This window comes from Macadamia integrifolia, chromosome 5, assembly GCF_013358625.1.
Source record: "Macadamia integrifolia cultivar HAES 741 chromosome 5, SCU_Mint_v3, whole genome shotgun sequence".
NCBI lineage: Eukaryota > Viridiplantae > Streptophyta > Magnoliopsida > Proteales > Proteaceae > Macadamia > Macadamia integrifolia.
The window spans coordinates 16,911,639-16,933,768 of record NC_056561.1 but is presented as its reverse complement, the minus strand read 5'-3'; the positions used below and the strand labels follow the sequence as shown (position 1 = coordinate 16,933,768).

Genomic DNA, 22,130 nt, shown 5'->3' with positions numbered 1-22,130 from the left:
TTTTCCGAGCTCATTCTGAAAACAAAGCAACTAAAATATTTGCTTCCATTTCCAGAAGCAAGAAGGTGAAAACTGACCTCAGATACCTTCACAAGCACTAGGAAGAATATAACTCAAACATATACTTCTGAAACAGGGATGACAATAATAAATTCACTAGCTTAAGGGAATCATCGATAAAGGCATCTAAATTTAGTTGGACTCAGGAGTTGCTAGCTCCAAGAAAGATTCGATAAATCCAGGGTGTCCTCTATCCTCTTTCTTAGTAATTGTAGAATGTATTAGCTCTTTTTTTAACTAGGTAACTTTAAATGCATTGAGCTACCTATTAAAGACCTAACCTCTCTTTCTCCCCCTTCTTCCTTTATACATTTCTCCTCGTTTCATCTTAAGAGCATGCCCACTGTAGACCCAAAACACATTTTACTAGAAGGAAGATGTTAAATATGAAAGTCACAATAGATAAAGTGCAGCTCATAATACAATATGCAAACAATCATGATCATAAAGCCTTTGTGCTATGAGCCTATGAGAGGTAAGAATGGTTTAAGACCATAAACATGGTGATGCAAATACAGAGCTCTCTTTTGACAGACCTCTTCCCTTGAGTCATTTGAAATGACTGAAACTGGTGAAAAATTTTCCAACTCCGCAGCCTTTTCTCTTGCAAGGGAAACAACACTCTCAGGGAAGTTTGCAAACTCCGCAACATGAATACCAAAACTTTGATCACAAGCCCCTGGTTCAACCTGAGGAATTTTATCAAATTAGACAGTACAAAGAATACAAAGGTTCAACATACACTAATAAGCAAAACAAGGGGAAGAGTTTTTAAACAAATTATTGGTAATATACTGATCTAAAAGTATAATAACAATGGAGTGATTAGTCGTTTCTCATAAAATATGAAGCAACCTATCATTAATCCCACAAAACCCAATCTTAACATAAGGAGATCACTGAAAAACCAGAAAATGTGCATACGTTGATTCAAGAGTGCATTACTGTAGTTATTCTAGTAATTGAATTTTACTACCTTTTAGTAATTCTGAATATCACTATTTTTTGCAATCCACAATTTATTATTTGTGGAAAATCCAAATATTACCATTTACAGTATGGCCAATTTATATTTACAGAAAGTTTATTTTTGTTATTTTAGTTAATCTGGGTTTCTTAGTAGGGTCTTTGAGCTCCATTTATTTCCAGGTACACCTATGTACAATGAAATTTTTCAAAATCTGATTTTTTTTCTCCTCATTTTACCTAAGATCTTCCTTCTACGCAAATTTTACCTGGAAACAAATGGAGGCTTGGTTGAAGTGAAAACAATTGCAATTACTATTCAAGTGTCATTCTGTTTTATTTTTTGGTTCTTTGCTACCGGAAAAACATTTTCTGGAAATCAAACCCATAGATTTATCTCTTGATTGGCATTCTTAGAGCTGTCCAATAATATCAGACATTTCTCCTTCACATATTTCTCCCCTTCCCAATGATAGCTCTGCCACTCTGGCAACTTGCGCAACATCTCTGCAATATCATCATTTTCTTTTCATATTTTGCAACTCAGGAAACTTCTCTTTCTTCAGCAATTTCATGTGGGTTTATTCTTCCACAATTTCACAGTACGGTTTTTCTGTTGTGAATTTCAAAGTACAATTTAGGTCATAAGCTAAGATTTCATGGAGTTTAAGGTTTAAAGTTACAATTCATGGGGTTTATAGGTTTCATAGAATTCAAGGTCTAAGGTTTCGTGGAATTCAAGGTCTAAGGTTTCATGTTTATAGAGTTTTTCGGCCATTTTTTCAGAGAGGAAGAAGAAGCAGAAAGGAAGAGACGGCTGGAGACTGGAGATCGCCACTGGAAAGTTGCAGATGGAGAAGATTCGGGTTAAGGACAAAGAGGGTGAAACATATAGAAAGGAAAGTGGTCATATTAAACCGTATGGCAGTGCCCCTGCCCAACAAGAGATACCTTTCTGGGTGTGCTTCAGAAAACTGCTACCCTTTTTATTCAGAATTGAAAAGGCATAAGAACTATGAATAGGAATATGGGAGTATGCAAGAATTTTCGTAATTACTAGTATCCCTCCATCTTCTAGGAGGGAGGCCTTGTAGGTTTTGTAGTTTGTTACATCCCATAGTACTCTAGACATTTACTTAAAAGGTTTCAGATATTTCGACATCCTCCCAGCAAGCAATACGTTACAACTGTGAAAAGACTACTGAAAAAACAGTAGATAGTTCAGTTTCCTGACAAAAAACAGTAGATAGTTCAGTTTCCTGGTAAACACTTGCATGTAATAAGCCAGAGTCTGCAGGAACATAAATCTAGTCAAGTGTAGGTCCCTAGAAACAAGAATAGTAAGAAAATAAAGCTTATTTCTCGAAGATTACTAACCGGATGCATAGAATCACAAAAAAAAAAGAAAAAATAAATAAATATTGCTAAAACATGCTTCCTACTAATAGTTTTTAGTTTAGCCTCCATTGAGGCCATAAAAGAAATATCTGAACTTCAAACAGAAAAATTTCAAATTCAAGAAAGGTTAAAAAGCAAAAGAAAATCACTTACTCAGAATTAAAGACCTACCTTGTAAAGCATTGTCAGTTTGCGACTTGTTGAATCAATATGTGCACTGACATGATAATTCTCCACACCAAGTAAGGACTGCCTTTGAGGCTCATGATCACTATTATCATGAGCTAATGCCGTCAATTCATGAAAATGTGTTGCAAACAAAGTTGGTGCTCGGGTGACCTCTACAAGATGCTCACATATAGCCCACGCTAAACCTGAGTAACGAAGTGAACTTTGATGAATGCAGAATAAAAAAAATCATTCTAACTATACTGAAAATCAAGAAAGAAACTAAAAGTCATTATCTAATACAAAATAAGCATATCACTTAGAAAAAGATAAAGAGAAGTAGCAAAAAGACCATGAAGTAACTTACATGTAAGAATGAACTAAGACAGTTAACTAGGTTGGGGCCAATAAACCCAAACCAGCATAAGGAGGTACGTTCATTTATTTTACCCTTTTTCCCCTTCTCTCTCTCTTTCTTTTTTTCTTCTTTCTTTTGGGGTGGGGGAGGGGGTGATATAGGTGAGATGAAAATTTATTTTTAATTCAAATTATATGAGTCATAGAGCAAAGGAGCCATTAAAATAAAATCGTTCCAGTCCCTTTTGAAAGAATAGAAGGATATGTCATGTAGTTCCTTAGGGATCAAGGACCAATGCTAAAATACTAAAGATTTTCCTCACAACTTGTACTTATATGTATTACAAGTTCTCAAATACGCACCAATTCTCCTTCTATAGATGCCAAAAATGCAACAGGGAAGAGATAGATAGAATGTTTCCCTTACTATTGAAAACTATAGACTGCAAGCTCAAAGTAATGTTTGGAACACTGCATTTTGTATTATGTTTTGGTGGTCACTAACATGTGTGTGATTTATCTGGAAGTACCTTCTCCAAGCATCAAAGCAACATAAAGAATCAAATCAAGTAACTGGAAGTGAGTAAACAAGCAAAGCGTAAAGAGGAATATCATGAATGAACATCCTTAAAAGAACATTCCACAAGCTCAGATGATAGGCAGTGTGAAGCTGGCAGAGGATTCTTCAAAAGCACTACAGCGAGCATAAGGCAGTCGCGGAACTCAAAGGCAAGATGAGCTGAAGTGTCAAAGAAGCACTTAAGCATGTTAGAAAAGAGTGAGAAGCCAAAGTGCCTCAGAAGCAAGAATTGATAGTGAACGCCTTCAAGGGTCATTCCACATAGGCTCAAGTATTTGGGATTAGTTTCATACTTGTAAGATTTCGTAATCCTAAGTTGTAAGATTCTCACAAACCAAGATGCCCTTGGACTTGGTAAAAACGTCACCCAATATTGACCAACACTTTAACCACCCTAATTGAGGACTTGACCAGACCAACCGGGAACCATTTTGGGTTTCATATTGGTATATTTGGACAAGCCTGATGACCGACAAGCTTTGATGGTCCACCAACTAAGGTCAAAGCAAGTGTTTTGGCCAAACAGTCTCCTGGAAGTCTAGGCAGTCAACTGGTTTGAGACCCAGACGATATTCCTGGGAGCAGTGATTTTTGGACACTTTGAGGAGCCGGTCGACCGCCTGACTGGCTTGCCAGGCGGTCAACTGAATCATAGTTGTCAAGGCAACGCCTAATGCAGAAGTAGGTCACACAAAGCAACTAACTCCCAATGTATTACAGCCCAAACAATTCAGATATGACTCTCTAATTAGTTTTGACAGAAATCAGAAATAGAAGTAGGGAAATACAGGGACAAGGACCAGAAATAACCCCAAAGAACTACTCATAATAGCAAAGAATAAATCAGTAGCAAGAACCAGCAATAGGACCCAAACCCTAGGGAGAAATAGGCCTGCGGCTAGGGTTAGTAAAGGGTACCTGCGGTTGGAGAAAGGAGGTTCAGATGGAGCCCAAACTTGGGTCGATTGTAGGGGTTAGGGTGCTGATCAAAACTCTAAAGTACCTGCAAGTTCTGCTGGCTGAATTGAAAGATCTTCACCTTCTTGATTTAGGGCTTTCCAGTGGGCAAACTGAGAGATTGTTCAAGAACTGCTGTAGAACACCTTGAATGTGCTCCACGCTTGGATCGAGTGATCCTCTTGGAGGGTAGAACAAAACCCTAGATGGGTTTCTTGAATCGAATTCAGACTAGGGAGATCCTGGATATCGATGGGCTTCAAGAATCCTAACTTCTTGCTGGTCGATCCTGGCTTTTAAGAACCTTAACAGAATCTGAAACTCACTCACTTGAATCTCACAGCAACAGTAACAAAGAACACAAAATAGGACAGAAAATAAGAAACAATCAAGAGAGAGGTGGGTGGGATGGCTATCTCAGCCTGGGCATCTCACCCACAGCTATCTCAGCTGTTAGAAGCAATTAAGCTGCAATCTTCTTTATTCATTAAAGTCTGAATTGTGTCTACAGCAGCCCCTCCTTTAAATAGAGGACTGAAGTTACAATAGTAGCAGTTTTAAACAAACTAGGGGTTGTACTCTCACTAGGAATTAACAATAGTAACCTAGACAAATTAGGTAACTAACTATTTACTAATTAATAGCCACTTAAGGCTGGCCGATGGGCCCATCCATCATGGGCCGATGGGCCTTTATTTAATTATAAACTATGGATCGAACTCAGCTACTTAAGCTGGCTCGATGGCTACTTGGGCTGGGCTTTCCTCCTGCGATAGCTCAGCCCATGATGTGGATCTACATCAACGGCCAGGAATCCTGGCCAGTTTTTTTTTTTTTTTTTTTTTCTCCGTGGGGCTTTGAGACCCAATGATGTTCCTGGGAACAATGATTTTTGGACACTTTGAGGAGCTGGTCGACAGGCTTGCCAAGCGGTTGATCGGATCATAGTTGTCAATCTATTACCTAGAAGTCCTGGCTTTTTTTTCCCTTCCACCTAGGCACCTTGTTGGCGTTGATTTTTTTTTTTTTTTTTCTGCCACCTTGAATGCCTTGGTTTGCCTAGGCATCATGACAATTATGGACTGGATGGAGTTACTCTTAACCAAAAACATTACAACGGTCAAACAAAGGCTATTTCTTAACAAGGGGCTATTAGCCTATTATGATTTCGAACAACCCGTCATGGTGAAATTGGTAGACACGCTGCTCTTAGGAAGCAGTGGTAGAGCATCTCGGTTTGAGTCCGGTTCGAGTCTTCGACTGACTTGATTCTGAATAGAGCCATTGGGAGCTCCAACAATCATATTTTGTACTGTTGTAAAGTTGTCCATTTAAGAACAGGAGAGAGCTTCTTAAGATTTTAGAACTCCAATTGAAAATCATTGTACTAGGCTAAAATGGAGTGAGAATCATTTCTTTGTTCCTAAATTTGTATACTTTCCTATTGAGAGGCTTACTTTGTTTTCTCCTCTTCACCATTGTAAGATTTGTGGGAGATTGGGTGTCTCCATAAAAGGAATCATAAGTGGTGATTAAGGGTTAACTGCTACCTATGAAAGCAACTGTGAGGGTTTGAACACTACCGGAAAGTGATTGAGATAGTGAAAGTTCATAAACAAGGTGGTTCTTGTTACTTGATAGTAGATGGAGGCAAGAGGCTGAACCACTCTAAAATATTTGTCATACTGTTTCTCTCTCCCTATCTTTTATCTTGTTATAATTCACCCATTACTTTCAAACAAGGGGAAAGAGTTTCAACGATTCTACTTTATACCCAATTCACCCCCTCTTGGGTTGCCACTGGTCTCACAAGTAAGACGTGAAGTGGCTCTCAGCAATCATGTTTGCGCTCCTACATCCAGAATCTCCTTCACTTTTCTACTAGCTTCTTCAACACTGGTTGATATAGATAAGTTGATATTTATTACAAAATTTACTCAATGGATTTGGGATTCTGTAAGTTTCAGATTCAAATATGAATATTTTTAGTTCTTGAATCTGGAATCAGATTTCTTTCATAATTATGGAAGTTTGCTTTCTGCATGTTGTTCAATTTATGAGTCTGAATCTGTTTCCAATCCTAAATTGATTTCCTTTTGTTATTTTATTAGTTCTCCACATTCCGAAATCTGAAGTGAATTATGGCTTCAATTCCAGAATTGAATACAGAGTTTCTTTATACACAAGCCAGTTTTTATAAATCAGTTCAGATATTGATCATATCATAAACTGCACCCCACAGTGCACATTCATATTCTTTGATGGTAGTGGGCATGTGGCCTAATCTCTAATTTCAGAAGTTATGAAATCTGTTCTGGTTGTAAGTTTGTAGAGCTGAATCTAATTTAAAACTGTTACAAATATGAATTATTATTACTTCAGTGCACCATATTTTCTGGTGACTCCTTTCTTTAGGTCTATCTACTATATTTGTGCACATTAATGTTTCTCTTTAAATTTTTCGACAAACATATCCAATCAGTGAAGGAGACATCTCTAGATATTCTTAAAAACTGTCAATGCAAGACATCCGAAAATTCTTCCACTCCTTTATTTACTTTGGTGCCATATAGCAAAAGGCACCATCTTCCATGATCCATAGTACATGCCACTTTTTTTCCCTCTTTCCCATTAGTTTTATGACTACCTATTACTTAACAATTTATGTTAATTCCTTTTTCGCACACTATCACAGTTATTGAGCTCATAGGTAAAAATCTAACACAAGTAGACAAAGCGATATTGAGCATCATTTTTTCCCCAGACAGTTCTAATATCCAGTCATCCATTAAACTCAATATGTGTGCAGGAAACTCAAGAAAATGCATTCAGTCAAGGATCAAAGTATCGGTATCGGTTGCCATATTAGTTGGCCAAAATTAAGAGATATATCGGAGATACGCTAAAGATACACAAATAAATGGATAGGAAACATTTTTTTTATACATTTTTGCATAAAAAATAATTAAAATAAGCTACATATAACATGTTTATGCATAAACACTAAATTGAGAGTATCGCACTGAGAATCCAAGGTTTGTAGTTGTTTATGGGTGTAAAATCCTTGTTCCCAACCTTGATTCAACTTTGGAACAAAAACCCACTCAAAAAATCATGGTTTGCCAAAAAATGACCCATCTTGGCCACTATATGATCGTAGCGCACCGTAGCGGTACTTATCGTACCGTATCGGTCAATACATACCGATACCCACCGATACATACCGAAATGTACATTTCACCTCGATTTTTTATTTTCCAAATAGTATCAATGCGTATCTGTACGAGTCGGTGTGTATCAAAATATATCGTACGATACATATCAATACAAAAGGATTTTAAAATTTCCATGTAGCGTATCGGTAGTATCGAATCTGTAAGGGCAAATATGGTACGATACATATTGATACTTTAAACCATGCATTCAGTTGCTTTATCTCAATCATCTAAGAAATGTGACAAGCCATGCAAGAGTGAATCAGGTTTAGAAAATCTTTTTACAATGGCTTGATCAGGGAGCTTTTGTACCATACCCCTTCTTTTCAACCACATGGACCGATGATTCAGCATGCTAACCATTGGGTTTGGTCAAGATCCCTTTGATAGGCCACATATCAAAGGTTCTAGTTGAGCTCATTTCTTAAAATTTCCAATTTTTCATACATTTTAATAAAACATGGAGATTTTTTTCCCCCTACTACAGATGATAATATGGACATAATGTCCACCAAATTTGGGATACAAACAAGCTAGCATAGAGCAGTTATTTAGGGTGAGATAGGAGAAGCTTTGGATCAAGGCACAATGAAACTATGGTCTCAAAAAAACAGAAAATAATGGCGGTGGTAGCAGCTGAACCATTAAAAAAATAGTGCCTAAAAATATAGAAAGGAAAAATGCTAAGCAGTTAAGTTAGCGAAATAGATGTAGATATTTAATCATGACTAAATATAGTAGATGGTATCTTCTTAAGAAATACAAATAGGCATGTCACAAAGGCAATCCTAAAAGTCATAATCTTGCCAAATTGAAAGCAACTTAAAAATGACGAATTGTTAAAGCAGGTAGGAGACAGACCGAATCCATCATAAGTTGACGTCCCACGGCCTAACTCATCAATAATTACAAGAGACTTATCAGTCGCTCCTTTCAATATTGACGCAGTTTCAAGCATTTCTTGCATGAAAGTAGAGACCCCACGCAACTGAGGAACAAAATTAAACAGACAAGGTCAAAAGATAAAACACTTTCAAGTTTTCCACTCATGAATCCAAAATTATAATGAACTTTCAAGAGAGGATAATGAAATGAAGATGCAGGAAATCACACATCCCAGTTGATTTGAGGTAAGGATTGTCATGTGGAGCCTTTACATGGTATAACCACTGAATCCAGATGAAACTCCACGTCGAAGAGTAAGAAAGCTTATGGTGAGAAACAAAATTGGTTCAAGCATTCAGAACTTTGTGTAACATTGGTTTTTCTGATTGTTTTGCCTAGGGGCATTTTGGTGGTTTTTCTTAGATTTAATTTAGATTGGGTAAAGAACTTGGGGCAAAGTTTGAATTTTCAAGGTTCGAGACAATTAGAAAATAAAGTCTCCACGTCCAACTCCATACGAAAGCATCCTAACTTAGGTTTTCTTCATATGCTTGGTTAACAAAAAATTTATTTTGGTTGTTGGTACCTTGTCAGCATGCATAGTGATTAATTTGTGAGATAGCAGCTACCTTGATGATCTTTGAGGAGATCAAATCATAACTCCAAATTCAGATGAGAAATTTCTGTTTCAACCACCCAACTTTGCTCACAGAGTCACAGTCATCTATATTGAGTTCGGGATGCACTTGCATGTGTGTGGCTGGACGAGCATGACCTGATCTAGAAACCCATACCAAGGTGAACCCGGCCCAAAATAGGATTCTGGTCCAATAGAGGTTGGTAGGAGGTTTATTTAATTATTTGGGGTCAATTTTGTAATTTGACTTTTATATAGCTAGCTATAGTAGGAAAGTAGCTCTTTGTTTGAGTTGTGGAGTTTGAGTAGGAGTCTTTTTTTTTCCTTTATTCATATTATGATGATAAATCCAAGGTTACACAGAGACTAAATGAGAATATACTTGAGTTCATGTGCCGGTTTTCTGTGAGAGTTGACAGGATAGTCGATTGCTGGATCCTTATTCCTCCTTGAGCATATTTCATTTTTCCAATTTGTTTCTCCTCAGGTATGATCTCTTCCTTAATCTCTTAGCTTGTTCTTTTCATCTATTCTCTATTTTCCTTCTTTATCTCCTTTTTTCCTGTTGTTTCTCATTGGTGGCCACTGTTTCTGGCTGATATCTGCATCCCAGAAGTTATGCATCGAACTCCTTTATCCCTGATCCTTTCACCCTGAAATCTTGGGGTCCAGTAACCCTCCCTTGGGTGACCAAAATCCCAGAACCTTGCTTCTAATCCTGTCGGAAGTTATATATCAAAACTCAAGACTGGTTTAGTTTCTACAACCAATTCAAGTTGCAGGGATAGATAATATCGTATTCCTGACTTTTGGTTCTGTTTGACCACATCATTACGGTTGGTAGTTGCAACTCATCCCCAGGAATTTCAGGTCGATCCATGGTAATCTGAGAGAGATTCTTCACTTTAATTGATTTTAGTTTGTCACCGGTTGTGTGCTGGTTGTGTGTGTTATTGTGAAGAAGAAGATGAATAGTTATGAAAAATTGCAAGTAAGAACAGTTTGTTAAAATTACTTATAATCCCCTACCTTTAAGTTCTCTTCTGTTTTATCCCAGCCTGATATTAACTTCCACAACTGTCCTCTTCCCTTTAATATTGATACTTCCTTTGTCCCCTATTTTGTTACCTTACTCTGAAGGGCCTGACATGTCTGGGAAATTACAAAATTGCCACTCATCCATCTATTTGGGAATTTCTTCATTTTAGTGGACCTATAGCGACTCAAGAGCAAGGTTTTGAAACTTGGGATTGTACTAATTGATATCAGAGGCGAAAATCCTCTGCCATACCCTAACCATGGTAGCCAACATTGAGGTAATTCATCAGCTCAACACCTATAAGAAGGAAACTAGTGCAAACATAGCCCGTCTCACAGACAGGATTGATAACCTCAACACAATTGTCACTTCTCTGCAGACCCTAATAGCATCCCTACAAGCATCCATTGATAGGTTTGACACCTTCTGACAATGGAAAGAGCCCAATTCAATCCGGGAGTTGTTCCAATTCCATCCCACATTGCCCGTTTCATGTTGCCTAACCACCACCAAATGAAGCTGAAAGAGGGGTGAAGTTAGATGTCCTCAATTTTCATGGGAATAACAGTCTGGAATAGAATCTCAACTAGACACATAGCCAAGAGATATTCTTTGGATGCTATGGTTTGACTCAGGCAAGGAAGTATTTATTTGTTGAAGCCAAACTGAAGGCAACAGAGAATCAATTTATGTTATCAATCTCAGACCAAAAAGATCAGTAAAGTGTGCTTATCGACTTCAACATTCAAGTCAACAAAACTCAATCCTACATTCCTACTTCCTACTCGAAGTTGGACTGTATCAAATAACCAACAAAACCAAGATTTGAAAACGGAGTATAAAAGAAAATACTATCGATTCAAGATTTCTTAAACCAGAACTTCCCTTTACAATTGATTCCTGATATATCCCCTATTCTGTTACCTAACCCTTCGAGGCCTGACTTGTCTCAAAAGTTACAAAATAGCCACACATCCCTATTTGGGAATTTCTTCATTTTAGTGGGCCCATAGAGACCCGAAAGCATGGCTTTGTGACCTGGAGTTTGCATTCATCAAATTGCCATTTGGCAGCCTTTGATGAGATTTATCTATTTTGAGGTGTTATCAGTTCTAAATTTCCCTTTCAATGCCTTCAACCTGCACCACACCACTCTCACTAATGCATTCTTTATCCCCGTTGCATATGGTCAAACCATCTAGGCATTCAGAAATTCAAAACAAGGACAACCCAAAACTTGAACCAAAAAAAATCAGTCCTAATATCTAACACTCTAAAATTGATAGACAGGAACTCATGAACAGAGAAAGAGAGAAATTCCTGGTATCTAAATTTATGAATGCTATAATTATAGAGATAGAGGATAACATGAGAGAAATGTCTGCAGAGTCCTTGTTTAGAAACACCATGTAACCAATGGATTTACAATGCTTCACTTTGCTTTCACTCTAATATCTAAATTCATGAGTAAAGAACTTCTACAAAAGTTTAACATGTTTCAACTCACTTGGCAATCACCCGCACCTACACGAGCAAAAATACAATCACGAACACTAATGTTTGCTTTGTCACAAGGAACAAATGAACCAACTTGTGCCATCAGGATGTTCACACCAACCTGCTAGCAGCAACAAATAGAGTGATCAAGCCAATCAGGACGAAATCAAATTGGTGAATAATATCACTAATATGTAAAACTATTTATGGTTAAATAATGGTCAAAATTGGTAGCAGATTTCAAAAAAATCAAACTAAATATACAATGGTAAGGTTTCCTGGACAGTTCACTTAGAATTCTTTCCTAAATGCCCTAAAAATCAGCCATGTGGCAGATAAGATGGGCCTAAATTTAGTGGATGGGTGGATCTCAAGGTCCCCAGCCTAAATGTGAAGCTTCAGCTCAAATGTAGCTCACCAAGTGACAAAATAAAGCTTTGAAAATCTAGGGATTACAAGAGGGTGCATGGAGATACATGGTAGTGTTTTTTTTTATTATAGTCTGAAATTTGGCACATGGCTAATCTATAAGGTGTATATTTAATTAAACAGTCAATTGGCCAAAACTAACTCCCCATGTGACTCAAAATGGGGGACCACTTAGTTAAGTTGTTTTACACTTTTATTTGAATTATATAGGTTCTAGTGGTACTAGATATTGCGTGGAATAGCCTAGGGTAGAGCTCACCTACACCGTAGACTACCAACATAGGGTCTCAACTCAAAGTACCATTTTATTTTTTATTTTTAAAAATCTAATGTTTCCACTATGTTTAGAAGGCCTAAAACAGGTTGGATGACAAGTTTCAGGGGCTAACTTGGCCATATGGCCACCGAAACCCATCCCCGAAACTTCCTGTCAAGAAATACCAAGTTTAACCAAGATCTTGCCAAACCTCGGTTTTGAGCCTAGGCAAAACCATGCCAGAAACCGAGACCACGAACCATGCTTGAGCTGACATGCCAATCAATGATTTTCCTCCATTCATCTAGTATTTTTCTTATGCTTATACTCTTATTAAACAACTTAATTAGCCAAGATAATCCACAGATTCACAAGCGCTCCCACACTTCTATTGGAACCCCATCTGGACCTGTTGCCTTACATATTTTCATCCTCCTTAAAGTTTCTTTTACTTCAGGCAACCGAATTTCAACTCTACTTTCTAAAATTCTGGATTTCTGAATCTGGGTTACTAATTCTGATTTATGGTTTTCTGATTACTAGTTAATTCCCTAACTACAGCCATATTAGAATTCTGTTTTAAACCCTTTAAAACTGTCCATCGAATTTACTGTTTGTCAGGGTTTTGGATTTCCTAGTTAGAGTAGGAAATTCCATATCTTCAAGACTCACCATCAGATTTAGAACAATATTTGCTGAGCTGATCCCCTTCGCCAATAGACCACTTATCAGAATTTGAACCAAATCTGATCTGCATTTGCTGAGTTATTAACCACTTATCAGAATTTGGACCAAATCAGATCTGCATGTGCTGAGTTATTAAATTTCTCTTAATCTGATTGATTCCTTATCCCTGCAGATCTGGATTTTATTAGGGTTTTCTGTCATACACAATGCACAAGGCTTTTGCTATACAGCAAGGTCTGGGAGGGGCATTGTGTACACAGCCTTACCCCTTGCTACGTAGGAGAGGTTGTTTCCAAGTTTTGAAACATGTAACCAACATGTTGCAATAGTACCTAACTTCAAAGCAACCCGAGCCAAAAATGGCACAAAACGGCATTCTTAGCCTGAAAGCCCACCACACTCAAGGGTCTTTTTCTGACAGAAGGAACCATAAGCAGGGATTACTTACAAAAGGGCGTGGCCTAGACTGTATCTTTAGCTAAAACAGGTTCAAACCGAAGAAGAGGGACGGCCAGAGGAGGAGTTTAGCTGGAGAAAGGGGAGGGGATTGGCTCTGATACCATTTCTAACTCACAGTGTTAGGCAATTTCTTTTTTTCTCTTTTTTCTTACTCTGAGTCTGAGTCTGTTTCTGGGAAATCAATAGCAAAAAGGGAGAGATCTGTGGGTGATTCATCAAGAGAGTACAAAGACTCAACATCTGCCTCATGGAGATCTTCTTGGAGAAGGGAGGACAGCATATGCATGACTTTGTTTCTTTTCTGAGAGAGGGGGAAATTTTTGGCAAGATGTCCTTCTTTTCCACAAATATTTGCCACTTAACCATTGCACCACAAGCCTACCCACTATAATATTAGGGTTTTCTAAACCCTAATATTCATTAGTGGTTAGAATCACATTAAGCTCTACTCCTATACTTCTCACCATTAAGTCAGACTTCAACTACACACTTTAAAGAAAGAAAGATACACCCTAACCCAGCTGATAATCTAAATAAAAGGAAAAAGGTCAATTTGGAAAAACGTGGCTTACAATTCTTCCAATCATGATAGGAAATTTTCTCAAATGTGTTGAATAGGAACTCTAATTTCCCGAGAAATTATGGAGTACACCTTTTCTACAGGTGCAAAATGAACCCCCTCATCCCCCCCCCCACCCTAGAAAAAAAGGGGTACTTTGAACTTTTTGAGGTGATATAAGAAGTCAACTTCATAATTAATTCTGAAATAAGCAGAAATGGACACATGGAAAAACTTAAAACTCTGAAGTATTACCTAAGCTAATCAATCTACGAGGATTTAATGGACATTGTGTACATGAAGCAAGCAGGAACATCTGTCCCTGCAATGCAAAATCACATACATATTAAGAGGGAATCTAATTTCCCTCAAGATCATAAATTACCCTAATAAGAAAACTATTCGTACCAATATATTTATAAGTGTCTTGAAATTAACCACCTATGTGTCTGTGACCTTTTCTTCAAGAATTTATTCAGTTTATTGTTTTCTCCACAGACAACTTCACCATCGTAGATTTTGCACTGCAACAACTGTCTTGAAATTAGTAATGTAGACTAGGATACGGGTCTAACCAAGTCTCAACTTCAGGATCTTTTAATCAGAAGAACAACCATGAATAGCCCAAATAGCGGCACAATAGATCAGAATAGAAGGACCATATTGGATAAACCAGCAAGCTATCGATGTCAGTGGTTAGGTATTCTCAGATCAGATTAGTAATCTGATGAGTCAGGCTTAATAGGGTTTGACACAAGTCTCAAACAGTCCACCCAACATGAACAAAACCATGGTAAGTCATAGAAATCAGAATAGAACAGAACAGAACTGAAATCTGGGTTGATTTCGCTACAGGACAGAATTGAGAGTGATTGATTCTAATACCTGTAGAGCTTGGACAGATCTGTAGTACCTTGGATACTTGAGGAAGGAAGAAGAAGAACACTTGAAAGGAACCTCTTGGGCTTCATACCGCATAGAGTCAATTGGATCAAACACCAATTCCATCAGCCTTGTCAAACACAAAACAACTCTTCATGAAGAAGACAATAGCAACATCCATTAATTTTTTTATCAAAATCATTCTCAACTCTAGGAGCCTCCTTTTCTTTATTTATAATGTTAATGGGGGAGGGAATTACAAAATAGAAGGTTCCTCAAAAAGAAAACCAAATATTCTCCAAATACAATAGTTACTAAAAACTGAAATTAGAAACTAGTTGAAAAAGGAAACTAACTATTAATGACTTGACTCCTAAGGAAACAAATATAACTCAAATCAAACCCAACTAAAAAGGAAACTAATGAAAAAAGGAAACTAATGAAAAAAGGAAACTAATTGGTAATCCCGTACTCAATCTTAGAGCCCCCCCTTTTAGACCCATAAAAGTGGTCTATTACACTCGAACACATAGGATCAAAGGTCCAACATGTATGGAACCCAACCCTAGGCTTATTCCTAATAAAATAAGCTTTTTTTTTATGATTAATCTGCATCAATTAGCCATCTTGAATGGTAAGTTGTTTAGTAACCCACTTCCACACGCGCAAAAAAAATTCTGCTTGATGAGAATAAGGCATGTCAACAATCATTACCACTGGCTAAGGTAAGCCAAGGAACAAAGTTTTGATACGAAGGTGTGGATCATTAAATCAATTTTAATAGACTTTCCATTGATATGCATGGCAGGAATTGATACACTGGAAGGTAAAATACCAAGATGCTTAAAATTTGGAGCCATTTTAGTCCACAATCTCACATTAAGAACTGTCATAGGTTTTTCCCTCATTATTACTAACCCTTGAACACTTCCTGTGCATTGGTTTCATACCAAATAGAATCTGCCAGCAAATCTCTCTTATTTCTTCTCCTAATAACAAAACTCTCCAAGAAAACTTATCAAACTACCTCTATCAACCGAAAAAAAGAAACTCATCAAATTACATAAGATATGGTGAAAAGAAGAAAATGATCAAGAGAATGAGGTTCAAAAGGAATGTTATTATTTCATTACTAGGTGAACTATTTCTTTAATGTTGCATCTTTGTGTTTATTTACATCCTAAATATTCCATGTGTGAACTGCAGCTACATAGAGGTCTCATAATTAATAATTAAATTAGACTGTTAGTCCAACTCTTCTTTTTATTTTTAAGTTATTTGCTAATTTCTATTTCTTTCTTATATAATGCAATCCCAGGTTTGGAAACCCCATTGAGATCACTTGGGAGCACCCAAACAATAAACAACTCAAATAACAGAGTCGATGGCAATCTTGTAATTATATAGAACAGTATAGGACCCCTTTTGAGCAAGCAAAGAAATTAGGACATGGAAAGTTATACTTTTAAGGGAAATGGCAGACTAGGAATGAAAACAACTGAAGGACAAATCAGAAATAAGAGGAATAGGGAGTAATTTTGGAACAAGGAATAAAGGGGTTAAAGTAACCCACGATGGAAGGTTTGTCTTCGACCTTCAACCATGAACAGACTAGCGGAAAGAAGAACTCCAATCGGGAAACAGATTTTTATTTGGCCTGCAATTCCAATTGATGGATAGCACCTCCCCAGCCCTACTGACTGCTACCACCGCACTCCCAAATAAGATGTGGAGAAGGAGATACAATTTCTGCAAATCAAACCCAGCGGCAAACACGATACCAAATCTGATCAAGGATCTGATTCTCAAAACCAGAACCGACTTTGAGTGTGGGATTTGGAAGGTTGAGCCATCTAGAGGAAAGGAACCTATAGGTGAAATCTGACAGAAAAAAGGAGGGAATAGATATCAATAATCAGCCAAAGAATACTGTTGGTACCGTAGGGCAGACTACTGGTAACACTGGTAGAAGTTCAGCGAGGAATAAAGAAGAAAAGGATGAGAGGAGAATGAAAGCCGTACTTGAGATGTAAGGAAGCAAAGAAGGAAGAAGGGAGAATAATAAGAGAAGATGGAAGAAGAGATCGCATTCGACCAACCTAGTCACACAACTCCATAACCAGGAGGTAACTACTCGAACTTTTTATTCCATCAAACCTGACCAATGCATTGGGTAATGGGTTACAAGAATATTCAAAGAAAATAAAGATTCCTACGAATAGAAACTACTATAAAACTAGGAAAGTAACTCAACTAGGAAACTAAGCCATTAGGAAACTTGAAATCCTAAGTATCTAACTCTAACTAAAACTCCAATAAAAAGAAAATAATAAAATTACAAAGAATCCCAAAATAGAAATTTAAAAAAATAAATAAATAAATAAAAAACAAACTATCCTACTAGACCAAAAACCCAAATTTGGACCCGGTTCTCGGTCTAGGTTCTCAAACAAGTCTGGCCCGGTCCAAGGAAGTTTTCTCTTGCTTCATTTTATCTTCCCAAATCCCAATGTTCTATTTGTCAAATTTCTTATCATACTTAATTTTAAGTCATGCTGACATCAGAAGGTGATGCAATTATTCCTTTCAAGCAATTAGTAGGACTTAAAATTTCTGGGAGATCTATTTGTGACACTGCTAGAAAACTCACCTTTGGGGCTTCTATTAGCCATATCTGGATGGAATGTAACCTCTGTAGATGGACCTCCAATTTTAAGTCTACTAATTTTAAGTCACGCTGACATCAAAAGGTGATGTAATTATTCCTTTCAAGCAATTAGTAAGACTTAAAATTTCTGGGAGATCTATTTGCGACACTGTTGGAAAACTCGTCTTTGGGGCTTCTATTAGCCATATCTGGATGGAATGTAACCTCCGTAGATGGACCTCCAACTCTAGATCTTTCGATAAGATTTGGAATGCTATCTACTTTGACGTCTCTTCCAAGTTTGGTACCCTTCCCCATAGATCGGTTGTTGATTCCCTAAGAAATAGGCTTATTGTTGTATCTTGGGGCTCACCTCTGTCTATTCTAACTCCCCCCACCTACCCTCTAGGGTTGTATTCCTCTCCCCTTGCCTTGTGGCATTGTATATCCCTCCCCCCTTTCCCCTTGTTATTTAATTTATCATTCACCAAAAAGAAATTCTTTAAAGATAAAAAAGCATTCTGATGTCAGCTACTGCTCATGTATCTTGCTTTTTTTTAGATGGGTACACTATAGAAGGGAGGAGGGGGAAGGTAACGGCCAGGAGACTCGAAAACGAAACCTCCTGGTGAGTGTGAGCTTAGAGCACCACAACCTCACCAATTGTGTTAGGCAGTTTTTGATATATCTTGCTTTTTATTTGACCATATCTGATGATTTTCGTGACGAGTTTGTATTTCTCTTGATACATGCATACATAGTGTTTGTGTGTCTCCGTGGAGCATAGAATGTATCCACAAATTGCAAATATCATACCTGGCGGATGAATGTTGATTTTCCACCCATATTTGGCCCTGTTATAATCTGGAACCAACTCTTTCCCCTTATCTAACATAAAAACATAAGGGGATTATTCAAAAATAAATAAAATAAAATCATTGAAAGGATAAAGAAACCGTTGTGCGTGGGACTGTATGAATACCCACAAGTCTACAATCATTTGGTATAAAATTCACCCCATCTTGAGCCTCCACACAAGGATGCCTACTACCTTCAAGTATAATATCCCCTTCATCCTGCAATTTCAACATGAAGCCAAAATAAACTCTTGAGGACAAACATTTCACAAAGAAAGAAATATATGATCCTATGGAAGACCAAAGGATACATGGGGAAAGGAGAGGGGTACAAATCATTACAGAAGGAGTAATATCTGGTCGTGTGTATGGAGTAGGACAACTAGTAGCCAGATCAGCAAAACTAAGCAAGACGTCCAGTTCTGAAAGAATCCCAGCTAAAGACTCGAAGACCTGCACATGGAAATTCCATGAATTATGAAACAATTCCCAAGAAAAAATCTATGCTGTAAAGTTTAGGTACCTCATGAAAACTTGCTGCAGTTTGAACTACTCGAACAACCAGCTCTTTTTGACAACTAGTGTACTCCTCAAGTAGCTTCTGATATTGATCCCCTAATTTTTTAAGCTTTGTGTTTGTAAACTTGACCCCGTCCTTCCGTGTTTCAAGGACAATAAAATGAGTGGTAAGCTTCTTTCTAACTTTTGGCTCCTCTTTTTTTGTGATTCTAAAGACATGTCCAAATTGTGTGCCTTTGTCTAACTTCAGTGCCTTGTCTATGGGAAGATCAAGGTCATTGGCAATTTGTTTATGTAAATTATGTATCTGCTTTTCGACTGCATCTCGCTCATCCTTCAGCGCTGATAGTTTTGGGTCATAACCAGAAGAGATCATGTACTCCCCATTCTCAAGCTGGTCCAGGTCAACAGAAGCTTCAACGAGACCAACAAACTTGTTCAAGTGATCATCATCAGTCCAGTGCTCAAAGGGATCTAGATATTTGTCCTTAATCAATGTTGAATATTGCCCATCATACCGCTCCAGGGCACTTCTGATGTAAGGAAACCGGATACTCGACTGCATTTAACAAAAATAACCATTGAAAAGAAGAAAAATGATATATAGAGAAGAAAAATATGCTCCGCAGAGCCACACAGACCAGTGTAGGATTAGGAAATCCATTTTTAAATAATTTGAAATATTAAATATTAAACTCTAAATAAACAACTTAATTTTTTTTCTGTCTGGAACAATCAAACAAAGTTCAAATAGAAGAAATAGATATTACCTGATAAAGTTTTACAACGTGTTGCAGAGTAGCCCTTTTCTTTTCAAGAGTATGCATCAGACGCTCTATATCTGAAATTCTTTTTAGATGCTGCCTAAGATCCTGACGAAGGGCAGTATCCTCCACAAACGCATGGACCAAATCCAGCCTACAATTGATCTCATTCACATCTAATAAAGGTTGTTTCAACCACCTGTTTAGTAATCGTTTTCCCATGCCAGCAGTACAGGTTCTGTTCATAAGACCGAACAAGCTAAAATTTTTGTTTGCATCTGTTTTGCTTTCCAGGACATTTAATGCTCTCATAGCCGCAGAATCTAACCTCATGAAACTGTCAAGGTTATACCGCCGGATGGTATAATTTCCATAGTTGCTCTCATCTGCAAGTAATTCTGCATAAGAAAGTAATCCCCCCAGAGCCCAGGAAGCATATTCAAAGCTGGAAATCAAATCACGAACTGGTTCAATAGAACCTTTGACAAGTCGACCAAGATCCTGCACCAAATCTCTTGACTTAAATTCCGTTTTCTTTCTCTCAGTCAGAAGCACACCGCATCTAGACAATGCATCAAGCAGAGTTTTGCTCTGGATGGACTTTCCTCCCTCAGTCGGCAGGAGACACTCTTTGCAACCAAGAGCCACCAAAGCCGACTCGACATTTGTAAATTGGCCATCATCAAGAAATTCTGCCAACCCAAGTATCCTCTTAGTTAGGTCTACATAGCCCATCCCCACAACACACTCATTTTCGCGGAAGTTAGGGCAAAGTGCAACAATCACAGGAGAGTCCTGCATTTCATTATTGGCAAACAAAATATCTTCAAAACTACCAAGGTTTCCTGGTGTTCCACTTTTTGTCAACCTCCAGTTTGACCCACTACCCTCGTAGAGCTCCAAAGTATGGTCTGTTCTCTCCAGCAGGAGATCACGAGCAATGGTTTCAAACATACTTTTACTGACACTCACGCTAGAAACACCATTAGAAGCAGTACCCAGTTGCCGCATAGCCGTAGTTGTATGATAGTATGTCTTGGCAATGAACATCGCATTATCTCCGTGGGCAGTGTAGTAATCCTGAACAAAATATTGTTACACAAACAGGAAAAATTGACAACAGGAACTAATACATAGATAAAGGCATTTCAATTATAACAAATGGAAACTATTGAAACATAATAATAGAAGGATTGAAGCGGCTTGAAATGAGAACACACCCGACGATCAAATAATCGAACAGCCCTTGGGTCCTGCGGCAAACAGGCAATAAGTGAGACCAGTGAGACCAAGTTTGAGCATGAAATGTCAACCACATCTTTTTTTTTTTTTCCCTTCCGTCAAATAAAGATGAAAACTAGAAGGCAGGCCTTACATTTGGTAGGGTTTTGAAGAATGAAATAAACCCTTGAGCTTGCTTGGCATCTACAGTTTCATAGCACAGAGGTGTTTTTAGTTAAATGCGATGAAACAAAAACCCTATAATATGCACTCAGAGAGAGAGAGAGAGGAAAGGGTTATACCAAGTTTTAGCTCTGGCAGCTTATTCTGCTCCTGCAAGTTATCCTCCATTCCAAGCACTGTAAGAGAGAGGGTTCTGTGAAATTTTGGATTTGTGAGTACTCTTTACTATCAATCGAACCTTAAAAATGGAAAGAAGAGGGGGGAGGAGAGAGGAGAGGGGAGATGAAAGGTAAAGGCGAAATGAAATGTCAGATGATGGCAATGGCGGGAAACAGAGCGCGGGTTTTGTGGGTGCTCGTGGTGCTCGTCCTCCACCCTATGGAACTGGAAGTGTGAGAGTTAACGGCGACTTAACGTTGCCGAGTTCTCATTGGTTTCAAATCCAATATAAAGCAAGGGCTTGGACCCCGCTGGACCTAGTTCATACCCGAGTCTGGTCTTACAGGTAGAGTAACGGCTCTTTTTTCCCCATAATCCTAGATGGGCATTGTAACCAAAAAAGAAAAGAAAAAAATAATAATAATAATAAATAATGCCCCCATCAGTAATTTACCGAAAGATGAAATTACACTCCCCTCCCCTGTAGTATGGCTTGATATCACTTTCCTCCCACGTACTTTCAAAAATTCCACTCCCCTCCCTTATAGTTTAAAGATTCTATCAATCGTCCCATTAATGGCTGACGGTGTTAAAATGTCATGTAAAAAGATCGATTTACCCTTGTGTTTATACATATCTTTTTTTCTCCTTTTTCCTCATCCTTGGACATAGCAAGAGATCGCGTCCCCTTGGAAGCTATTCCGCACAGCAACAACACAATGGTGATACGCTGCAGAGGGTTTCTATGA

The 22,130-nt window shown here is 37.9% G+C and overlaps 1 protein-coding gene across 2 annotated transcripts in view; it reads right to left on the bottom strand.

Moving 5' to 3' along the window:
* The window catches only part of LOC122079289 (DNA mismatch repair protein MSH2), a 40,648-nt gene extending 19,017 nt beyond the window's left edge, over positions 1 to 21,631 (bottom strand). For both annotated transcript variants that reach the window (XM_042645642.1, XM_042645643.1), the window contains exons 1-12: positions 21,342 to 21,631; positions 21,194 to 21,243; positions 21,039 to 21,071; positions 19,825 to 20,898; positions 19,059 to 19,613; positions 18,878 to 18,988; positions 18,665 to 18,754; positions 18,495 to 18,566; positions 11,770 to 11,880; positions 8,563 to 8,689; positions 2,596 to 2,798; positions 597 to 749 (exon numbers count right to left, since the gene is read on the bottom strand). In XM_042645642.1, coding sequence (XP_042501576.1) covers positions 597 to 749; positions 2,596 to 2,798; positions 8,563 to 8,689; positions 11,770 to 11,880; positions 18,495 to 18,566; positions 18,665 to 18,754; positions 18,878 to 18,988; positions 19,059 to 19,613; positions 19,825 to 20,898; positions 21,039 to 21,071; positions 21,194 to 21,243; positions 21,342 to 21,390 — 2,628 coding nt within the window. In that variant the 5' untranslated portion in view covers positions 21,391 to 21,631. The remainder of the gene's footprint in view (positions 1 to 596; positions 750 to 2,595; positions 2,799 to 8,562; positions 8,690 to 11,769; positions 11,881 to 18,494; positions 18,567 to 18,664; positions 18,755 to 18,877; positions 18,989 to 19,058; positions 19,614 to 19,824; positions 20,899 to 21,038; positions 21,072 to 21,193; positions 21,244 to 21,341) is intronic.
* Between the last annotated feature and the right edge of the window lie 499 nt (positions 21,632 to 22,130).